This window comes from Parus major, chromosome 7 (assembly GCF_001522545.3).
Source record: "Parus major isolate Abel chromosome 7, Parus_major1.1, whole genome shotgun sequence".
Taxonomy (NCBI): domain Eukaryota; kingdom Metazoa; phylum Chordata; class Aves; order Passeriformes; family Paridae; genus Parus; species Parus major.
The window spans coordinates 22,321,591-22,341,369 of record NC_031776.1 but is presented as its reverse complement, the minus strand read 5'-3'; the positions used below and the strand labels follow the sequence as shown (position 1 = coordinate 22,341,369).

The window sequence follows — 19,779 nt, the reverse complement described above, 5'->3', positions numbered from 1 at the left end:
AGCCAAGAGCACATGGCAATACACAGGAGCACAGTCAATGGCAACTGGATGTTTTTTTGTGCAAACAGGCACTGCTTTATGCAACCCCAGGCTTGCACAAATGTTTCTGCAAGCAAAGGACCAGGATACTGCTGGTTGGAATCTCAAACCCTGTGTTTGGCCATCCCACAGTGGCTGGCTGTTCATATCCAGCCTCTTCCCTCAGCCTCAAAGCTGAAGGTCAAAACTGACTATGAGTGACTGGCAAATGTCCCACAGCTGTCTGGGAGGATGGGGAGTGTTCGGGGGGGAGCCAGAGGGACCTGATGCCACCACATGCAACTTCTCTTGCTGCTTGCTTTTAATAGTGTTAATGCTACAGATGTGTTAATGCTGCCAGTGCCTTTCTGCCTGGCCTGAGGGCTTCTGCCAGTTGAGCTCACAACAACCTTGTGAGGTAGGTGACATAGATGGACACCAAGCAAGGGGACCCAGGTCAGTGTGCAGGCTCTCTTCCTCCCCTCTGACCTAGAGGTTTGGTTTGTTTATCCCAAATTCATTTCCACATACTGTTGCAAAACACCCTCTGCTTCAGCCTGACAGCAGTGAGTTAGAGAGGGCTCTTCCAAAAGCACTATTCCCAGGGAAAAATCCCTTCCCACTAACACATCTGACATTTGAAGTTATCCAAGTCCTCACTTTGATTTCCATGGCTGAATTCCCATACTCCAAACATTGCATGGCAACTTTCTTGCTGAGAGTAATCCTGGCTCACCAGAGGAAGCCAAGGAGCTTTAGCTGCTGTGAGGGGCAGAGGTCTTCTGTGTTTCTTTTCAGGACACAATCAAATGCCTTTCTTGAAGCACAGCTGTTTCACCAGTGAAGGCAGGAGGTAGCAGAACAAGCACCAATGTCAGGTAAAGTTTGCACCTTTTCACCCAAGTGTGGGCAGGCCATCGCCCCAGAAACCAGCTGAACAAGGACAGGGAGCATTGAAGAAAAATTCAGGCTCTCTTCAGGCCACGAGTACTCAGCCCTCATCCACAGGAGGGCACAACATCTCTCAGATTGCCCAGCCCAGGACACGTAGTGTAGGCTCAGGCCAAGAAGGAAGAAAAAAAGATTTTAGAGCATTAAAGTTGAAAATAGACCAGTGTTGGAAATTTAAGCACAGAAGATTCTTGGGCAGCAGGTTGACCCTTCAGGTCAAGACCAGGCATGGAGTTAGCAGGGCAGCAGATGAGGAGTTCTCGGTCAAGAAAGGGGTTATTGCAACTTTCATGTGCCTAGGCTCAGCCAGACAGATGTGTGCACTGGCAAATGCCCTCCTGGCACACACTGTCATTGGTTTCCTGGGGATCTCACATGAAGTTCTGGCAAGTCTATTGTAGCACTGCTGTTTTTGCACGTTAGCAGAGGGAGGAAGACAGTAATAACCCACATGTGGGCACAACAGGTGGGGGACAAGGCACAAATAAGTGTGAAGGAATCAGTTTTGTCCAGGTGAGGCAGAGAGCTTACACTAAGCCAGGCAAAGCAGGAAGCCCTCCTGCCACCCAGAAGTGCCAGGGGAAGATATCTGCCTCAGCCCTGGTTGTAGGGAACAGGGAAAGAATTGAGAAATACCAAGGATCAACACCTTTGCTCCACAAAGCAACAAACAGGAGCAAGAGGGCAGAGGAAACAAAGGGAGCAGGCTCTGGAGAAGACACAACAAATTAATTTAATAGCATTGCCCCACTTTAGAGGCTTGGGATCACTCTTCATGGCTTTGGATTGGGACACTATTTACATCTGTGGAGCAGTAGCAGATGTAACTGCACCAAGTTAGTTTAAACAGCAAATCCTCATTTAAGCAATGTCAGCTTGAAGTTTACAGGAGGGTAGCAGTGTCCAAAATACCACAGCACATCTTCACTTCTAGGTTGTCAGAAGTGCTAAGAGACAGCCTGGCCTTGGAGGGGGATTCTGACACATACAGGTTACAAAGCAGATTACTCTCTTCTGAGGTTCCCCCCATCAGCTTCAGCCTGCACAAAAGCAGCTGAAAGACAGGGCAGGAGCTCCAGCTAAATAAAGGCTTCCTGGAGAAGCGGGAGCCAAGGTGAAGCCAGCTGAAGGCAGCTGTGACCTGCCAATGTGTTGATTTGGATCTCCTGGCTGGGACTGGGCAATGTCCTGTGTAATAAGGACTTGCCTGGCCAATCCCAGCAGTTGAGAAGGTACTCTGAGAAGGAACGGGGGACAGAGCAAGTGGAACGGAGCTCTAAGATACTGCCCTGGCACAGTCCATCACTTGGCACCACCACAGCTCCACTGGCTTCCAGGGAAGGTCATGCCACACCTTGTTTCTGCCATGGCACCATGCTGGGCTCAGTCCCTTTGCTCTGTGGTCATGCACATTTTTTGGCATTTCGCCTATACGGATGATGGCTGCAGGTCCCCAAAGCTACCTGTCTTCTGGGTCCTCTGAGACCAAGGCTGATACAATGTGTCAAGATTCCACTTCTCCAATGCTGGTAACAGCCAGCTGCTCATGCCAGAATGCTTTGCACTGCAAATACCCCTGTGACACTGCCTGTCCCAAGCTGTCCCAGGTGCCATCTGCCTCCTCCCTTCCAGGGGGTACAGTATCTGCTTGCTACTGCTTCATTACAGCCTTCATTGTTCTCCCCAGAAACAGCCCTTTTTTCCCCCAGCCCAGCCCCTCATCATTCCTGCTAGGAGCCACTCTCTTTCTCAAGATGGGATTCTCGATGTCCACTGGGTCTGAACACCCCTCGCCCTCTAGGTGCTCTGGGGTAGGAACCACGCTCCTGAACTCTGGACCTCTCCCACCTTCCACAATCCCAGGGCCTATGGTGGCCCTGCCAGCTGGGGGCAGCTTTGTGGTCAGTGCGGTTGAACATCAGGTTCTCCTTTTTCCTGCCCCGGGTCTCAGTCCCCTCCTCTGTGCTCCATTTCTCCACGTCATGGTGCTCCTCTTTCAAGTCCACAGTTTCTGTTGCTGGTGAGGGGTCTTCTTGGCACAACTCCTTTCTTTCAGCCAAGGGAGCAGCCCTGCTTCTACTGTGAGGCTTTGAAAACTCCTGGCTGTGCCGTCCAGCAGGTCTACGCTCTGATCTCTGGCTGAAGACCCTGGGCCCCCTGGAGCCATGGAGTGGATGACAGGCTTCCTCTCCTGGTTCGTGCGAGCCACTGCACAGCTGCCTGCCTCGGCCTCTGGAGCCTGGCCTGTCCCCTCTGTGCCTCTCCCTCTTGCTCAGTTGCTCTCTGGGCACAGCAGACTTCTCAGGCTGCCCGGGTTCCACCCTGGCCTCTGATGCCCCAGCTGGTTCGGAAGCCGAGGCCTGCTGGGGCACGTCTGCAGTGTGGGCACTCACCGACAGCTCAGAGGCAGTAGCTGCTTGGCCTGAATCCACAGCAGCTGGAGGCTGAAAGAAAGAAGCCACCAGTTAAGAAAAGGACAGGGGTGTCTCAGAGCGGATGACAGTGCTTGGTCCTGCAGCCCAGAGCCCACTCAACAGCTGTCTGCCCCCAGTACCGTACCGCCTGGAGGCTGATGAAATATCGGTTCCTCTCTGCCTCAGGGTCAATGATTCCCCCTTTCTCTTGCTGTCTCTTGAAAATCAGGCGCAGTTCTTCCTGATGCTGCAACACCTTGGCATCTGGCCTGTATGGCTCCTGAGCAGAAGAAAGCAAGGCAGGGTAAGGGCTCTCTCAACACCTAGAATGGATAGGCAGCAGCAGGGCTGGGAGCTACTCCCCAAACCCTTCTTTGCACAGTGCCAGGCAACCTGCTTCCTTTTGCCACACTGACCAGGCCTACAGATGCATAGGAAATGCCTGGACAGAAGCAGAGCATCCCAGTACAGACACACTGTTTCTGCAGTGACTGCCTTTGGCCATCCTGCTGTGGGGTGGGATGCAGAGCAGCTACCATCAGGTCATTCTCCTGACCTGACTGTATCCCAGTGAGTGCAGGGATGTTCCCCATGGCAGAATCACCTCTCCCTCAGCTCAACTTAGGGCTATACAACTGAACCTACTCTCTGTGAGCTGCCCTTTGGATGGGACATCTAGTAGAACTTGAGAGAGGGGGTGCACGCATTCATTCCTTACAATGTCTCAGTTGAAGCTACCCAGTGAGAAGGCACAGCTGGGCAGGTGAGCCCCCATCTCTTACCAGAGGGTGCTGCGGGGGTGGCGCTGCCTTCAGAGCACAGAGGTCGTAGACCAGGGTCTCCCTGCAGACAGGGCACTGCACACCAACTTCCTGTGGGGAGGCAAGAGATGATAGCAAGCCCTGTCTGTGATCCAGCTCACACACTGCCCCATAACCACACCCTGGAAGTGGAACACGGTGGTCTTCTTCACTCTTCTGCCAAGATAAGGAACCCCAGAGGGGTTCCAGCAGCATGAAAGCAGCCTGGTGTCTCAACAGCTGCTATGAAAGGTGTCTCCACCTGAAACATGCTGGGATTTGTGCTCCAGCAGCTGACTGATTCACAAAGCACCTCTGTCGACACATATGGCTTCAGCCCTCAGCCTATGATCTATTTTTTTCTGCACCAAAGTGGAGGGTGTCATCTAAGCAGCACCTCTTTGAAAGGGTTTGTAGGAATGAGCCTTTGATTTGTTCTGTGCTCAGCTGTGCTGTTTGCTCTGCAGCTGACAAATGTTCCAACACGTGCTAGGCAGGTTTTATCACCCAAAAACACAGGTGATTGTGTTTATCCTGCTGCAACGCCCCACAGTTCGAACACTAGGACTAGGGAAAGAGCTCTCTTTTCTAACTTCTGTGGTTCCAGAAATCTAAAAACGCAACTCCCTTACCCCCTCACACAGCAGGCACTGATCCAGAGATACAATAAACCAACTTGTTTAATTGGAAAGGGCCCTTGGAGGTAACTCAGTCTAAGCCCTGCTGATTCTCAGCACAGGCTCCATGTCCCAAAGAGGGTGATACAGATGTGACAAGGGTCTGTGCAGGGGGACAAGGAAGGAGGCCCAGTACCTGTTTGGGGGATGGTGCAAAGTGCTGCTCTCTCTCCTCCTGCTGCATGAGGATCTCCTCCTCCATGTGCTGAGCATAGCGGGCCAGACAGTGGGAGTGGAAGTAGTGGTAGCACTGGGTCTTTGTGAAGGCTTCTTTCTCCTGTCAAGAGAAAAGTGCATCTTTGAAGGATTTCTAAGCAAAGAGTTGTGTAACCACCCAGCCGAGCTGGGTTTTGACTTCCATGTCAGTGGTATTCATGGGGAACTAGTGCTAGTAGAGCCACCCAGCATCTTCTGCTGGGCTGCATCTCCACTCCCTCAGCAATTACTGGGATGCTGCTTCTTGTTTCAATGCTAGAAACACTCCTAATGTCAAGATGCAAAGTTTTATGACTGATTTCTCTCCATGTGTTCCTGTGTAATCAGCAATCTTCCCACCTGATGTGTTCTCCTTCCTAGGCAGATGCTGACTTTCCTTCCAACCCCAGTAAGGCCTGCTCCCCTGTCCCCACAGACCTCAGCACCTGCATGGATATGTTCTAGTCCCTCCTGACCACCTGTGTGCTGAACTCCAGGTGAGGTGTAGCCAACACAGGGAAGCTGAAAATGCATCAACTAGCCCCAGAGCCTACACTTCTTTGGAGATGCATCAGCATCTCTTGCTGCCCCATTTTCTGTAGAAGATTATCTAGAGGTTGATGGGAAGAGCAGCATGTATTGCATTAGGAAGGGCCTTGTGCAGAATGGGAGGCAGGGGGCTGCTGGGGTGCATCTTGGTCCCTACCCTTGATCAGATATCCCATCTGATATCCCAGCATCAGACTTCCTGTTCTCTTGCCTCACTTCCCAGTCAGTTTGCAGGGTCAGGAGACACATGCCTACCTGGAATCCATAGAGGCAGATTACGCACTGTCCTTGAGGAATATTGTTGTCAGTGAGTATCTCTTTTCCCTTCTGTGAAAGTATTAAAGCAAACATTTTACTCACTGGCCCTTCCCATGGGCTCAGGGATGTCCCACTCCTTGGGCAGTCAGGGATCAGTGTCTGTGGCTGGTCACACCCAATCTCCTCACTCTCACCTCGATCAGTTCATAGAGCACCTCTGTCCCCAGCCTGGCTTCAGCAACACTTCTGAGGGCCTGGGAAATCCTGCAGCAAAGCAGCAGAAATCCTTAACACAAATTTAACTACACCTTTTCACTGTCCCACATACCTGCCATCCTGCCATGATGACAGCACTGGCCTTCAGGCTTTGCCTGGAGCACAGGATTGGCGCACACACGCACACACACATTCATGTGCTGTCCTGGCTCCCCACAAGCCAGGGCACAGGAAGCCTTTGTCATGACAGGACTTGCTGGAGCAGGTTTGTTGATGGCCTCAGCTTGAGCTCACCCAGCACCCTTTGGTTTTGGTGAATCCCAGGCTTTGTTTATCTGATGGCAGCCCCTGAGGAGGTCTGTTGGGAGCCACATCCTCTTGTACTGCTGGTAGGCAGCAAGGTCTCTGGTCACATTCCACTGCACCAAGGACCGAAGCACAAAGGCTGCCCAAGGACTTGAACCAGTCCCACCTCTGTCAGGTCAGGACCAGCAACCTTCAAGGCCCCAGGGATTCAAATAACATTTCAGTGGGATCACAGGGGAACAACCACAAGGTGGACCCCTCTGCGTCAAATTCGGCACCAGTGGCTCCTGAGAGATTTAGGACAAAGTGATTTAGGGTCCTGTATCCGTCTGTTAACCAGACACGGAAAGTCATATGAATTAGAGAAGGCTGTCCATCAGCTCTGCCTCCCGGATCTCTGGAAGAAAGAATCGCAACTCACTTTTGAATTTGCTCATCTGACAGCCCCCGCGGGTTCCTGATGGAGATCTCCGGAGCTTTATCAGGATACTAGGATTAAAGAGAAACACCCAAAGCACAACAAGGAAGGTGGAGAGGCCCGAGGCCCGCAGGTGCAGGGGCGCGGGGGGCGCGGGCAGCCTACCTGAGGGGGCACGGAGAGCACCAGCGTGAAGCGGACGTACTGGGAGTCCTGGTCCTGGGCCGTGGCAGGGTGCAGGGTGATGCTGATCTCCCAGGGCTCCCACCTGGAGAAGGGACAGGTCGGGGTGAGGAGGGCGGCGCGGGGCCGGGCCGGGGATGGGGAACGCGGGACGTACCTGCCCAGGCCCCGCGCCACCTGCAGCTCCTCCAGGTAGATGGACTCCAGCACCTCCACCTCCGGCGGCAGCACCCTGCGGGAACCGACCGGGCGGGGGTCAGACGGCCCCGGTGAGCTGGGGTGCGGGACAGCAGGGGTGCGGGGACCGCACGTGGGAGGGTGCAGAGACCGGGGAAGGTACGGGGGCTGTTACCAGTCCGTCGCCTCCGCTTCCTCAGCGGCCGCCGCCATCTCCCCGCTCGCCCCGGAAGCGGAAGCGGCGAGCCGGTTGCCAGGAGACGCCTCGGCGGCGGGTCCGGGGCAGGAGCGGAGCGGGGCGAGCGAGGTTCATCCCGCAGCGGGATTGCTGCCGCCAGGGCTCGGGGCTCGTCCTGCCTTGGAGCCGGTGGGCAGGGACAAAGCCTGGGGCTGGGGGACACTCGCCCAGGGGAACGGGTGCAGCCCCGCGGGAGGGGAGGTGCCCGCGGGAGGGGAAACGCTGCTCCTCAGTGGCCTGTGCCCCGGCAGCTCAGCGGCCCCGTCCCGAACGATGGAGAACTACCACGTCCTGGAAATGATCGGCGAAGGGTCCTTTGGGCGCGTGTACAAGGGGCGCCGGAAGCACAGCGCCCAGGTGAGGGGAGAGGGTTGGGGCTCTGCTGTGTGTCTGGCCGGGGCTGATTTCTGGTGCCTCTGGGGTTCTAAGGCTGCCAGGATTTTGGGACTCGGCATTCATTCGGCTTTCTGCTGACGTTCCTGACCCGCTCCGGCTGGCACTAAGCCATCTGGATTCAAGGGACATCAGGAGCGACCTCAAGACCTCAAAGCAGAGCCAGTAGTAAATTTAGATCCTCTGAAACTCCCGAGACAAACACCCTGGTGTCTGACTATTACTACGGTGAATGTGTTTTCCTCTTGCCAAGTTAACCCTCCCTCTGCTTCAATTTGTACTCCCCATGTCGTCCTCCCACATGCCCTCACCATCATAGTCTCTCTGCTGTACCCATTCCAGCCTATTGATGTCTTTCTGGGCCAAAAACCTGGCCACAATATTCCCAGCATGGTGCACAAGATTAGAAATAAAGGTCAGTAATCTGAAATAAAGGAACTTTGCTGCAGTTCCTGCCTGTTGAAACAGGCCAGGGTGCTGCTAGTGTTCCTCATTTCCAGGGCACACTGCTGGCTCATGCCTGCTGTTCAGCAGTATACCCATGTTTCTGAAGTCCTGGTTTTATCTGTGTTTACTGATTACATTTCTTTCCTTTAAATGTCAGTGTGAAGAGAAGTGTGAGCACCAGTATTGATATGCAAGGGCCTGGGGAGAGCCCTAGGTCCAAGGGGCCAAGTGAACAAATGTCTTAGTGTTCTCTTGTCTGTTTTCAGCTGGAAAGTCCAGTCTGAGTCCTGTCTGGGTCAAAAGTAGCCTTTTCCAGGGTGGGTCTGACCAGGAGCCTGGTCTGATCCCAGCTTTTCCTGCTCTGAAAGGTGGTGGCTTTGAAGTTCATCCCCAAGGTGGGGCGGTCTGAGAAGGAGCTGAAGAACCTCCAGCGGGAAATTGAGATTGTGAGAGGCCTCCATCACCCCAACATCATCCAGATGCTTGACAGCTTTGAGACTGCTAAGGAGGTGAAGTGGGCTACTCCAGGCAAAGGCTTTTGCTTGACTGGGGAAGGGGAACAAGGGCTGTCCCCTGCTGTTGTAGGGACATCTTTCTCAGGAGATGCTGGTGATTTCATCCCAGTGTTTTTCAGAGCCCTTTAGTATGTACCCTGTGGGGAGCTAATACCTTAGTGGGCTGCATTGTGTCATATGCAGAGGTGAAGGAGCTGACCACACCAGGGGCTGTGTGATGCAGGAAGAGTAGTTTGAGATCACAGGATGAGGGTGACTCTTCACTCATCAGTCTCTTCAGAGACTGGCTTTTCACTGATTTAAGCTCTCATGGATAGAATATGATAAGAGAGGATTGAAGACTGCTTCATGGCACATGGGAACATGAAATCAAGTCATTGGACAGCAGATTCAAAACAAACTCAAGGGAGTGATTCTACCCACTGGGCTTGGAAGTACCATTCTGGGCTTGTCCTGTCCTTCCCTCTTCCCTTGTTTCTGCTGGCTGTCTGAGATATGGACGGCTACAAGACCACTGCCAAGTGCCGGGTCCTTGCTGCAGTGTAGCCATGGGAGCTCTCTTCCATTCCAAGTCCCACCTAAGCTGATGGACTTTGCATGATAACAGCCCAACACCTCCCTCAGATTTCTTACCCTGCTCTGTCCTGGTCCCCAGGGCCTGATCTCACCATGCTGCTCTTTCCTCCAGGTGGTGGTAGTGACTGACTACGCAGAAGGAGAGCTCTTCCAGATCCTGGAGGATGATGGGAGTTTGCCTGAGGACCAGGTCTTTATCATGACAGTGGCCATGCAGTGTTTGCTGCAGGCTGGAGAAAACAGGACTTGTGTGCCTGCAGGCAGAGGGTTTCTGCTGTGAGCCAGGAGATGTCAGGAGGGTGAGGGTGCCTCTGGGGCTTTACCTGGCAGACCTTCTGAAAAGTACGGAGAGGGGACTAGGTTGGCATTGTGAGACAGTGGGATCCTGCAGAGATCTTAGTTTTTCCATTCCTTTTACACGGGCCACGGCACCAGACTGCTGCCTTGGCTATTGGCCTACTCCAAGAAGCTTCTGGCTCACAGCTGGGGTTGGTCCCTGCCCCAAACAGGACAAAAGTAGAAATAGTGTGGGAGCCAGGCCATAAAGGACCTGGTCCCCGTGGTTGTGCCAGTGGGTGGCACCATGTGACACAGGATGAGGCTTCTGTGTCTCTGGCAGGTGCAGACCATAGCTGCCCAGCTCATCTCTGCTCTCTATTACCTGCACTCTCACCGCATCCTGCACCGTGACGTGAAACCCCAGAACATCCTGCTGGGCAAAGATGGTGTTGTCAAGCTCTGTGACTTTGGGTGAGTGCTGGGGGCCAGCTTGAGCAGGACATTTCCTGCATGCTGTAGAGGAGGAGTGGGAGAGTGCAAAAGGAGGCCTGGATTCTGTGCATATTTAGAGGTTAAGCAGAGACCGGAGATTTTGTCCTCGAGGGAATAAGTATTAGTAAACTCATAGGGAACTCCCTGGGAGCTGCAACAGATGTTTCAGCCTGAACTTGTGATCTGTGCTTTGCTCTGAGCAGGTTTGCCCGTGCCATGAGCATCCACACCATGGTGCTGACATCCATCAAGGGCACCCCGCTGTACATGTCCCCTGAGCTGGTAGAAGAACGGCCATATGACCACACAGCAGACCTGTGGTCTGTGGGCTGCATCCTGTACGAGCTGTTTGTGGGCACTCCTCCCTTCTACACCAACAGCATCTTCCATCTTGTCAGCCTCATCATCCAGGACCCTGTCAAATGGCCTATGACCATGAGCCCGGTGTTCAAGGTAAGGGCCAAGACCCTGTCTGCAGGGTGAGATCTGTTAATGCAGTTTTGGCCTCACCTGCTGCCCTGGTGTGTCACTCTTAGCTTTTATGTCCCCTAACAGGGACTTCAGAACACAGAAAAGCAGTGAGAGCTGGATTTCCTGGAAGGGGAATCCTTATCACTGTTACCAAATGTCTGCTGTCCATAAGCTGGAAACTGGGTCCAACAGCAGAGGAATGATTTATTGAGTTGCAAAGGGAAATGTCTTCCCATCTGCCCTAAGCACTAGAGCTACTCCTTTCCCAGAGCTAGGCAGGAAAAGCAGGTCTCCTGGGTGCCCTCACTGGGGGGAACTGTTGTGTACACGATGCTCACTGGTGAGTGCTGAACATATGTCAGTGATCCTGCTGCTCTGCTGCTCTGCAGAGCTTCCTTCAGGGACTACTAATGAAGGACCCCCACCAGCGCCTGTCATGGCCAGAGCTGCTTTCTCACCCCTTCATTGCTGGACGGGTTACTGGTGAGTACTTACTACTTTTCCAAAGTTGTCCAGGTCTGTTTCCTTCTACTGCTGTCTGGAGACTGGGAGGACCTCCCTGCCCAGCTATTTTTACTATCCTGGTCTATGCCTCTCTCCTCTCAGCTTTTTCCAAGCACTGATTCCTAGCTCCTGCTCCTGGTCTTGCTCTGGGTCCCTTAGGATTCCCCTGGGATCTCAAGAGAGATCACTCTCTCTTGTGTCCGAGGGAGAGCTGCTACTGAAGTTCTCCTCTTGCCTCCCCAGTGATTGATGACACAGAAGAGTATGGGATTTCAAACCCCTTCACCACCAAGCTGTCCCCAGAGCTGCTGGCCCTGAAGGAACAACAAATCCATAACATGGCCCCCAGGAGCACCCAGTCCAGGATCCTGAGAAAGGTCCAGCAGAAGATGGTTGAAGAGACACAAAAAAAGGTGGAGAAAAGTGTGGGGTTCTCCTGGCTATGTCTCACAGTCAAGGCAAAGGAGGAGCACTGAAGTGGGCCCTGGGGGAAAACACATAAGTACATGGGTCAGGCTGGGGTGTCAGCAACACACAAGGCAGGATGTGGGGTGCTCACGGCGGTGGAGTCTAGGGGACTCATCTGGCTAAGTAACCCTCCCCTGACCAAACTTCTCTGCCATCACCAGGGACAGCTGAAGGGAGGTGATGCATCTATGAAGGATTCTGTCAATGGACATCCCACGGATAGACCCAGAGCAGTATCACGGAAGGCAGCCCCTGAGGAGAGGGAGCCATTGTCTGCCTCCAAAGAGAAGAATCCATGTCTCCTGCAAGGAAAGAGCAGCATAGCAGAGTGGGAGTTTGTGGAGTCTCCTCCCAACCCAGGGTGAGGGAGGCAGAAGCTGGAGCAGGAGAAAGAGGGAAAGGTCTTTCACTGACTCTACTGTTTCCTTGACCAGGCAACACAGCCTCTCTCGAGACTGTGAGTGGGAGTTTCCTGGAGCAGGTTCCCCTCCACAGCCTGGTGCTGGCAGGGCAGAGCCCTGGGGCAGGCACAGCATTGAGGCTGTGGACCTGGAGAGTGAGGTAAGATGGTGTCTTGAGTGAGGACAGTGGGGCCCAGTCACCAGGGCTGGTAAAGAGACCCCGGGACTGGCAGGGTCTGTGGCAACAGTCCTCTCTCCTCTGTGGCTAGGAGCTGGAGAGTGATGAGGAGTGGCAGCATCTGATTGAAGACACTGATCCCTCAGCCATGCAGCTGAGCGTGCCTCTGAGCCTCCTGAGGGACCCAGCCTTCCAGCACCGTGTCCAGGACCGCCTGGCAGACTCTGCTCAGCAGGTAAGTGATGGCTGGCCCAGACGACTATGACTGGAGACTTTGCCTTCTTCGTCAGGATTAAGTTGGAAACATATGGACAGTCCTCAGTCCAGCCACCAAAAAGATCCTCTGCTTCTCCAGGAATTGGAGTTGTCTTGTGCAGTTGGCTTGCCATCTGCTCCTCTGCTGTCCCCTGCCTGAATGGGTTGAAGCTTCATGGCTGGTGGAGACACCAAAACTGCTGCTCATTATAAGCTCTTCTGGCTTCTCTATGTCCAGGTGCTGAAAGGGATGCTGGAGGGAGCCTCCCATCTTCGTTGTGTTCTTCATGTTATGGGCAACCTCCTGTCTACCCAGTGTGATACTGAGCTGCTGGACCACTTCTGCCAAGAGCTGAATGTGCCTCTGTCCCTACTGTGTCTAGCCAAGCAGATCCTGGAAAGTGGTGTCACCAAGCAGGTGGGTGTAGAACCCCAGAGAAATATTGGCACTGCAGAGTGCTAGTGCTGAGGAAGCCATGGTGTCCTGCCCTTGAGAAGGGGGAGGTTCTTGTAGGGAAGGATCCTGTCATAGTGGTGTGGGGATGGCCAGCAGACAATCTCCATTTGTGTTTTTTTTCTGGATTCTGCAGCAGCCCTGGTGTATTGCTGTGCTGACAGACCTCCTCATGGTGACCAAAGTTTATTTCAGCAGTGAATGTAGCCTGAAGCAGAGTGGGCAAAAGGACAGGTAGGGACAACATTCTGTTGCTTGAGGTTTCATGTAACCACTTTGGGGACTCAGCAGTAGGTGGAAGGGTGGTGTTCATACTCTGCAGCTGGAGTTGTCTCTGTGGGGAAGCATCACGGTCTAAGTGCTTCATGCCATATTGCTGTGCTCACAGAGGAGCACTTTCCTTGAATGGGACTTATTAAAGGAAAGGCACAGTTGACAGGTCCAGTTGTGCTGTCTGCTGACAGCAGTTCATAGTGTGAGTGTGTGCTGCCTGCTCCATTAGCCAGGGCCATGTGGACCTGTCCTCACAGCAAGGGGCCATGTTTCTCTGCACTTATCTGCCATTGCTTCCCCCACAGCCTGCAGGGTGTTCAGGAGAGTGCTGACTGCTTCCTGGCCCTGCTGCCGGAGCTGCTGGCTGTGCCGGTCGACAGTGAGATGAGACTCTGCCAGCAAAGCCTCCTGGTAAGGGTACCCCCATCTTCATTCTCCACACCTTCTGCCCCCAGGGACAGAAGCTATGGGGTTGTCTGTGTATGTTGGGGAACACAGCCTGAGGATTCTGCTCCTAACTATGGGGTCTGATGTCTTCTTGTGAGGGCAGGCTGTCTCACCCATTGGGGTTTTTGCAGGGAATTGCATACAAAAAAGAAGGTCTCTGAGGGGGCAGCTTTGCTGACCTTACCATTCTGGTGTGACTTTACTAGCTGAGCAGATGGCAACCCCTTGTATACACCCTGGCACAAAATGTGTCACTTCACCAGACATGTCCCTGGTTCTGCTGCCGGAAGGATTATGCTAGATGGGCACAGTGGGTTCTCAGCACTGGAGTATGATTCACATGTGGCTTGGGCAGGAGATGTGTAAAGGTTTGCATTTGGTATCTTTCAGCCTTTGTTTTCAAGCTGCATGTTTTAGCGCCAGAGTGAGCAAGAGCAGAAATAGCTGTTGGGCATGCTCTGCCAGGCTGTGATAGAGGTGAGGAGGGACACATTCCTCCATGTGTACCCCTCACTTCAGCAGCATGCAGCCAGATGTGGGTCCCATACAGTAATCTGGCTGGAGCAGACATTTGGAGGTCCCTGATGTTCAAGCAAGAGTCCTTCTCCCATCTCTGCTGTCCTCCCACAGCTTCCTCCTGTGCTGTTCTTCTCTTCCCTCTCAAACTCAGTCTGTGATGACAACTCAGCTAGTAATGACAGCCCCTGTGTCTTCCCTAGTGCTTCACCCAGCTCTGTGAGAGCCTGGACATGACAGACCCCTCTATCTCTGCACACTTCTATACCAAGCTGCAAGAAGAGAGTCAGCCCCTGCTGAACAGACTCCTTCAGGGATCCATCTCAGAGCAGCCTGCTCTTCGAGGTAGCAGGGGTAGCAGCTTGCCACCTCTTCCTGGGATTTCTTCTTCCTGCCCTTGGGCTCCATCAGGCCGCTGATGACCATTGTAGTGCTGTTGGCCAGAAGAGGTGCTGAAACTTATCTGTCCAGACCCCTACTAACTTGGGTTCTCCTCCCTCAATCCCAGCTCTCATCCTCCCCATGTCACCAGCCTGACTTTTTCTCTCTTGCCATCCAACCCCATCCTGCGGCGCCTCAGCACCTTTAGCACAATGACTCCCAAGCTCTGTCCCTGTGCAGGTGCAGCAGTGGAGGGCAAGTCAGCCCATGACCAGAGCCTATGTGTGGCAAACCTCTTCCTGGCTGCATTGGCTGCTGCATGCAGCATCCCCATGGAGAGAAACGGCTGTCGGGAAGCCAAGCAGCAGGTCAGACCAGCAATCTGGACAGGGTGAAGAGGTGTGGTCTCCACAGGGACAGCAGCCCTTTGCAGGAGAATCTCTTTCTCAACAGTAGAATAGGGGGATCCTCTGGCTTTATTGCCTGCAGGGCTCCTATTTGTGGGCTGCACCTCCTCAGCCAAACAGCTTAGGAATGTAAGGATTCTTGAATCAATTAAGAGAGTCAAACTTAGGATCCGAACTGTGAGATGGGCTAAATAAAGAACTAGGTGATGCATAGAAACCATGAGGAATTCTTTTATTACAGTGATATGAACTGTAATAAAATAATTGAAAATAAAAGAACTGAAATTGAAGGGGCAATAAGAGGGAAAACAATTACAGGTTTACATTTGATTCTTTAACTCTGAGTCAACAAGGAGGGAAGCAGAGGAGGAATCTTACTTTGCTCATCTCAACTCTGGAACTGTGCATCAAAGGCATGCTAGGTCACGGCAGATAGGCATCCCTTAGTAGACACAGGCAAGATGTAGGAAGCAGATGCTTTCTATCATTAAACTGTTACTAGCATTGAACTCCTGTAGTCTGTGCAGTGCTTCAGGTGCCCAGAGTGCAAAACAGGCTGATTTCTGCAGGTTGCTCGTGCAGTAGCCATAAAGCTTATGGAGGGAGAGAGCCAGCAGCTTGCAAGACTTTTGGGGAGACTGGAGCACCCAGGCTGTTCCTTGAAAATCCTGAAGGTAATGGCCCCATCCTTTTATCTGTCTCTGCCCAGAAGTGCCTGGGCCTTTGCTCTGGAATTAGGAGCATGGGGAAGAGGGAACTGTGGGTTTAGCCCTCAATGACTCCCATCTGCCTAGTGTCAATTGTTGAATAAATGGGCCCATGGCAGCCATGGGGTGGAACCTGTCTAAAGGGCCTAGTAGGCATCTCTCCCCTCTGCCTTGCAGATCCTCTATGCTGGCTGTCATGCCTGCCCAAACCTGTGCCAACATCTGGGAAAGAGCCAACCACTGTGGGGTTCCCTCATGCAGCTCTTGAATGGTGAGGTAGGACTGACCACAGCCCTGGTGGTGGGGTAGGAGTGTGAGCAGCAGGACGCGTTCCTTTGAGTGCAGGTCAGATGAATCTGTGTCAGAGGAGTTTAGGGGAGCTTAATCTGAAAAGTGCAGTTCTCCTCTGAGAGCCAGAAACACCTCCATCTCCCCTGCTGTGACTCTTGTTCCTTTGGTAGGTCCCTGTGGTGGAGGTGACCCAGGAGGCAGCCTGTGAAGCCTCTCTGTACTTGCTGGCCCTGCTCACCCTGCAGCTTCAGGCATCCCCTCCCAGGTAAACACACGCTTTCACTCGTGAGTGGGAGAGGAACGTGCTCTGCCCTGAACAGCCCTCTGTTCTGCACACTGCCCAAAGCTGGGAACCTGGTCCCACTGACCCCTCCAATCCACACATACCAGCAGAATGCTGGGCAGTGTGGGTGGGTGTTGGGGATATGGTGAAGATGACCCAGTGCAGACAAGGAGGTGCTGTGAGCCAGGGCTCCTCCTGAAATGTCCCAACCTTGTGGGTATTTGGATGCTGCTGTTCTGCATGATGTAGAGCTGTGGGAACATAGTGCTTCTCTCCTGGTCCCTGCATTTCAGGCATGAGGAGGTAGTTACCATGGCTGTGGATCTCATCACCCAGTCTCCTGTTGTGTCCCTTGTGGTAAGCCACCCCCCGCACCAGAGCCACTACTGAGACCCCTGCATCCCATTTGGGCCTTGCTATTCCTCACTCAGGGTGGGATGAAGCTGAAGGATGAAGGGTCAGTAGTGACTGAGCAGATAGAAAGTCCCAAAGGTGCTGAGCTCTCCTTGTCCCACAGGGTGCTGCAGCATTTCTCCTGGCACAGCTCAGTCAGCATGGGGTGGCTTTGGAGCTCAAGAGAGAAAAGATCCTACCAGTGGTAACAAATGCATTGACAACACCTGCTGAGGTATGGGATGGGGACAGAGAAGCTGGGGATCCATGCATACCCCACTTGTGGAGGTGTGCAAAAGATGGGCTCAGAAGGGTGCAGATGTGATGCTGCTGCTCTCAAGCCCAATACCCAGCTCTAGACTATCTCCCACTCTCTTACAGCTGCAGCTTCCCCTGCCAATGGGTGCTGGTCTCTATGATGGTTTCTTTTTCCTCCTCCTGAAACTCCTTGAACAGGTACCAGTCTGGCCATCTTCTTTGCTTGGTCCCTGCCAAAAGGTGTGGTGGCAAAAAGGCCTGAATGCAGATTGGTAATGGGGCTGAGAAAACTGTGCAGTTTTAGCTGAGCTGTGCAACCCCATGAAAGTCACCTTATATCCCTGCAGGGCTGTTGGGAGAGTGGTGGGCAGGGAGGGGTGATCCCTGGGCACACTGGAGTGAAGGAGGGCAGAGATTCCTTGGGACTGACACTATTGAAAGGTGCAGCAGGACCCCTTGTCCATGTCTGTCTAGCTCTGACCTTCACAGGACCATGGGACGGGCAGAGCCATGTATCAGAACCCTGGAGGACCATGAAGGCCTCTGACATCTGACTCTCTGTCTCTAGGAGGATGTGGTCTTGGAGCAGGGCTTTGCTTCCTCAGAGCTATGGAGCCTGGTCTGGCATTGTGTTGCTGTGGTGCTTCATGTGGGCACCAACAGAGCAGCGCTGGAGGGAGACCCATCCCCAGGTGCTGGTCACCCCATGGTAGAGCCAGATTGGAACCTCCTCTCCCCTCAAGGTAAGAGCTGCAGGACAGCAGGGCATCTGCCCTGGGTCCTGCTTCACATCCTGCCCTCAGACTTGCCCATGTCTGTCCCTGTCCACATCTGTTTCTTGAAGTCAGAGGACTTAGGTGGTTTATCCTGAGCATTGAAGTATCTTCTGGGGAGAGAGGGCTGGGCTGGCCCATGCTGTGCCCAGTTGGCAGCAGCTCAGCTGAGCTGGCTGTGGAGGAACAAAAAAGAGTGTCTGTGCTGCAGAGAATGTCTGCTCTGGTAGACGTGACCACCTGAGTGGAGATTTTCTGGTTTTGGGCAGGGAATCACAGAATCCACCCTGGAGCAGCCTTGAGGTAGGACAGACAGAAGTGAAGGGACTTTACAGCCTTCTCTAGCTTTGCCCTTTTACCTGCTGTTTCCCTTGCAGGAACCCTGATATTCCTCAGCCTGGCCCTCAGGGTCTTCACTCGTGAGTCCCACCAGTGTCTGCCTCAGCTCACCCAGTCCCATGGTATCCTTATGGTGACACTGAAGAGACTGCTGTCCCCTGCCTTCTTGGCATGCCTGGCACAGATGTGAGTTGTGGCAAGGGCTGAATTGGGCAGAGCTCAGCTGCTGAATGGGGCATGGACATGAGCACACCAAGGGCTGAGAAGTTCCTGACCTGGCACTTGCAGAGTCTCTCCTTAGTGCCTGGCATGGGGAATGCCCTTTGCACCTTTCCCTGAGGTTTTTCTGATCACCTCTGTATTAAGCCCTCTCTCTTTCACAAATTCAGGCAAGCAGAAAAGTATGGGGATCCTGAGCTTGTCACAGATGTGGTCATCCAGGTCTGCCAGCTCCTCTCTTTCCCTTTTGCCATGGATGTGGATAAAGATACCTTAGCATTGATCATGGAGGCTGTGAGAGATACTCAGATCCCTGCCCAGCTGCTGCAGGTACTCTCTTGGCCCTGTGTTCCTCCTTCCCCCCATACTGTGGTGACCCCTCCCTACACTGCAGTCCCCAATGCATGACACCATTTCACATCATGCCAGCAGTTCCTGCCTACAGAAGGATGTAATTTGGGCGCTATGCAGCCCTTGGAGAAGGTTGACTGGCTGCTAAGCTTGCTCCGACCTGGTGTCTGCCTTCAGCTGCTGCTTGGCTTGGCTTGGCTCACAAGTGAGTGCAGTGCACTCAGCAGTGCTGTCTGTCCTTTTTCCTTAGGTCTGTGCTCACCACCTGCCCTTCTCATTCACCGAGCTCCCCATGGGCCTCTTGTGCCAATTTGTGGTGTCTGATACACAGATCATAGACCAAGTGGTGAGGGAAGCTGCTGCCTCAGAGCACATTGTTGCCTTCTTGAAGTCTGTCTTGTTCTCAGACAACGTTATACTCACAAGTGACCTCCTGTCTCTCTTGACCCACGTGGCTCGGGCCTGTTCAGAACACCTGCCCTTTCTCCAGAGGATCCTAAGGGACTCACATGTGGCTGACCAGCCACTGACCTACCTGCTCAGCCACGAGCAACACCTGATACGGGCCAGAACCTGCAACTTGCTGGGCAACCTGCTCCGCCACAGTTTTTCCCCCCTGCTGCAGAGCCAGCCCGGTTGGCTGGAGAAGCTGCTGGAGTGCCTGTCGGACTCGGAGAGCTGCGTGCGCAGGGCAGCCACCTTTGCAGTGGGCAACGCCGCCTGCCACGCGTCTTGCCCGGCGGGGCCCCTGGGCAGGGCCGTGCCCACGCTGACCCGGCTGCTGGGGGACACGCAGGCCAAGACGTGCTGCAACGCGGCCCTGGCCCTGAGCAACCTGGGCGAGCGTGGGGTGGAGCTGCAGGATCTGCTGATCCAGAACCGGGCCCCCGACGTCCTGCTGCAGGTGACCTGCCAGGACCTGCGGAAGACCGTGCGGGAGGGAGCCCTCGAGGCACTGCGAGCCCTCAGCCAGCACCCTGGGATCCAGCAGGTACTGCACGGGGACCTCGGCTCCTTTGGGGGACCTGATGCAGTTGTGGGGACAAGGGTCATGCTGGTGAGTGACTCCTGTCCCTCTCTTGGCTGTGCAGGTCCTGCTGTCCCTCAAAGCCACCGAGAGACTGGCCGCGCTGGCCGGTGTCAGTCCCCTGTCGCCTTCTGCCAGGCACTGCGAGCTGCTCCTCCGCCGCCTCACAGCTGTGCCCGGCTCCCCGGGCCCCAGCCAGCTGTCGCCATGTACCGGCGCAGGGCGGTGACTCCCGGGCATCCCGGGACTCCACCGACGCTTCCTTAGCCCTCCTCAGGCTC

General features: G+C 53.9%; 2 protein-coding genes across 3 annotated transcripts; one reads left to right on the top strand and one right to left on the bottom strand.

The window, feature by feature from the left end:
* Positions 1-322: 322 nt before the first annotated feature.
* Positions 323-7,387, bottom strand: RNF25 (ring finger protein 25). The gene is made up of 10 exons (XM_015635006.2): positions 7,338-7,387; positions 7,143-7,217; positions 6,968-7,070; positions 6,806-6,873; positions 6,057-6,126; positions 5,860-5,931; positions 4,997-5,137; positions 4,166-4,255; positions 3,529-3,663; positions 323-3,413 (listed from the first exon to the last, which is right to left on the bottom strand). Exons 1-10 carry the CDS (start codon positions 7,373-7,375, stop codon positions 2,700-2,702), a joined length of 1,506 nt encoding a protein of 501 aa, XP_015490492.1. The 5' UTR covers positions 7,376-7,387; the 3' UTR covers positions 323-2,699.
* A 34-nt stretch (positions 7,388-7,421) lies between these two features.
* Positions 7,422-19,738, top strand: STK36 (serine/threonine kinase 36). 2 transcript variants are annotated; one of them, XM_015634765.2, is made up of 26 exons: positions 7,422-7,757; positions 8,609-8,749; positions 9,444-9,521; positions 9,951-10,081; positions 10,306-10,555; positions 10,963-11,056; positions 11,321-11,490; positions 11,707-11,906; positions 11,980-12,106; positions 12,216-12,359; positions 12,618-12,797; positions 12,970-13,067; positions 13,412-13,517; positions 14,273-14,414; positions 14,691-14,818; positions 15,427-15,531; positions 15,742-15,840; positions 16,026-16,120; positions 16,432-16,495; positions 16,656-16,766; positions 16,913-16,987; positions 17,358-17,532; positions 17,940-18,087; positions 18,291-18,450; positions 18,722-19,462; positions 19,563-19,738. In XM_015634765.2, exons 1-26 carry the CDS (start codon positions 7,674-7,676, stop codon positions 19,725-19,727), a joined length of 4,011 nt encoding a protein of 1,336 aa, XP_015490251.1. In that variant the 5' UTR covers positions 7,422-7,673; the 3' UTR covers positions 19,728-19,738. The 2 variants fall into 2 exon arrangements, with proteins under 2 accessions (XP_015490251.1, XP_015490253.1); XM_015634767.2 differs by lacking the exon at positions 19,563-19,738 and having other exon boundaries at positions 18,722-18,817; positions 18,942-19,067.
* The last annotated feature ends 41 nt before the right edge of the window (positions 19,739-19,779 follow it).

Excerpts from the sequence above, each read along its gene's own strand:
- STK36 (XM_015634765.2), top strand. The coding sequence starts at position 7,674 with ATGGAGAACTACCACGTCCTGGAAATGATCGGCGAAGGGTCCTTTGGG. Across the intron at positions 9,522-9,950 it reads GGAGTTTGCCTGAGGACCAG|GTGCAGACCATAGCTGCCCA; the intron begins GTCTTTATCATG and ends TGTCTCTGGCAG. Across the intron at positions 18,088-18,290 it reads TTGGCATGCCTGGCACAGAT|GCAAGCAGAAAAGTATGGGG; the intron begins GTGAGTTGTGGC and ends TCACAAATTCAG.
- RNF25 (XM_015635006.2), bottom strand. The coding sequence starts at position 7,375 with ATGGCGGCGGCCGCTGAGGAAGCGGAGGCGACGGACTG. Across the intron at positions 6,127-6,805 it reads TCAGATGAGCAAATTCAAAA|GATTTCCCAGGCCCTCAGAA; the intron begins GTGAGTTGCGAT and ends GCTTTGCTGCAG. Across the intron at positions 3,664-4,165 it reads CACCCCCGCAGCACCCTCTG|GAGCCATACAGGCCAGATGC; the intron begins GTAAGAGATGGG and ends TCTTCTGCTCAG.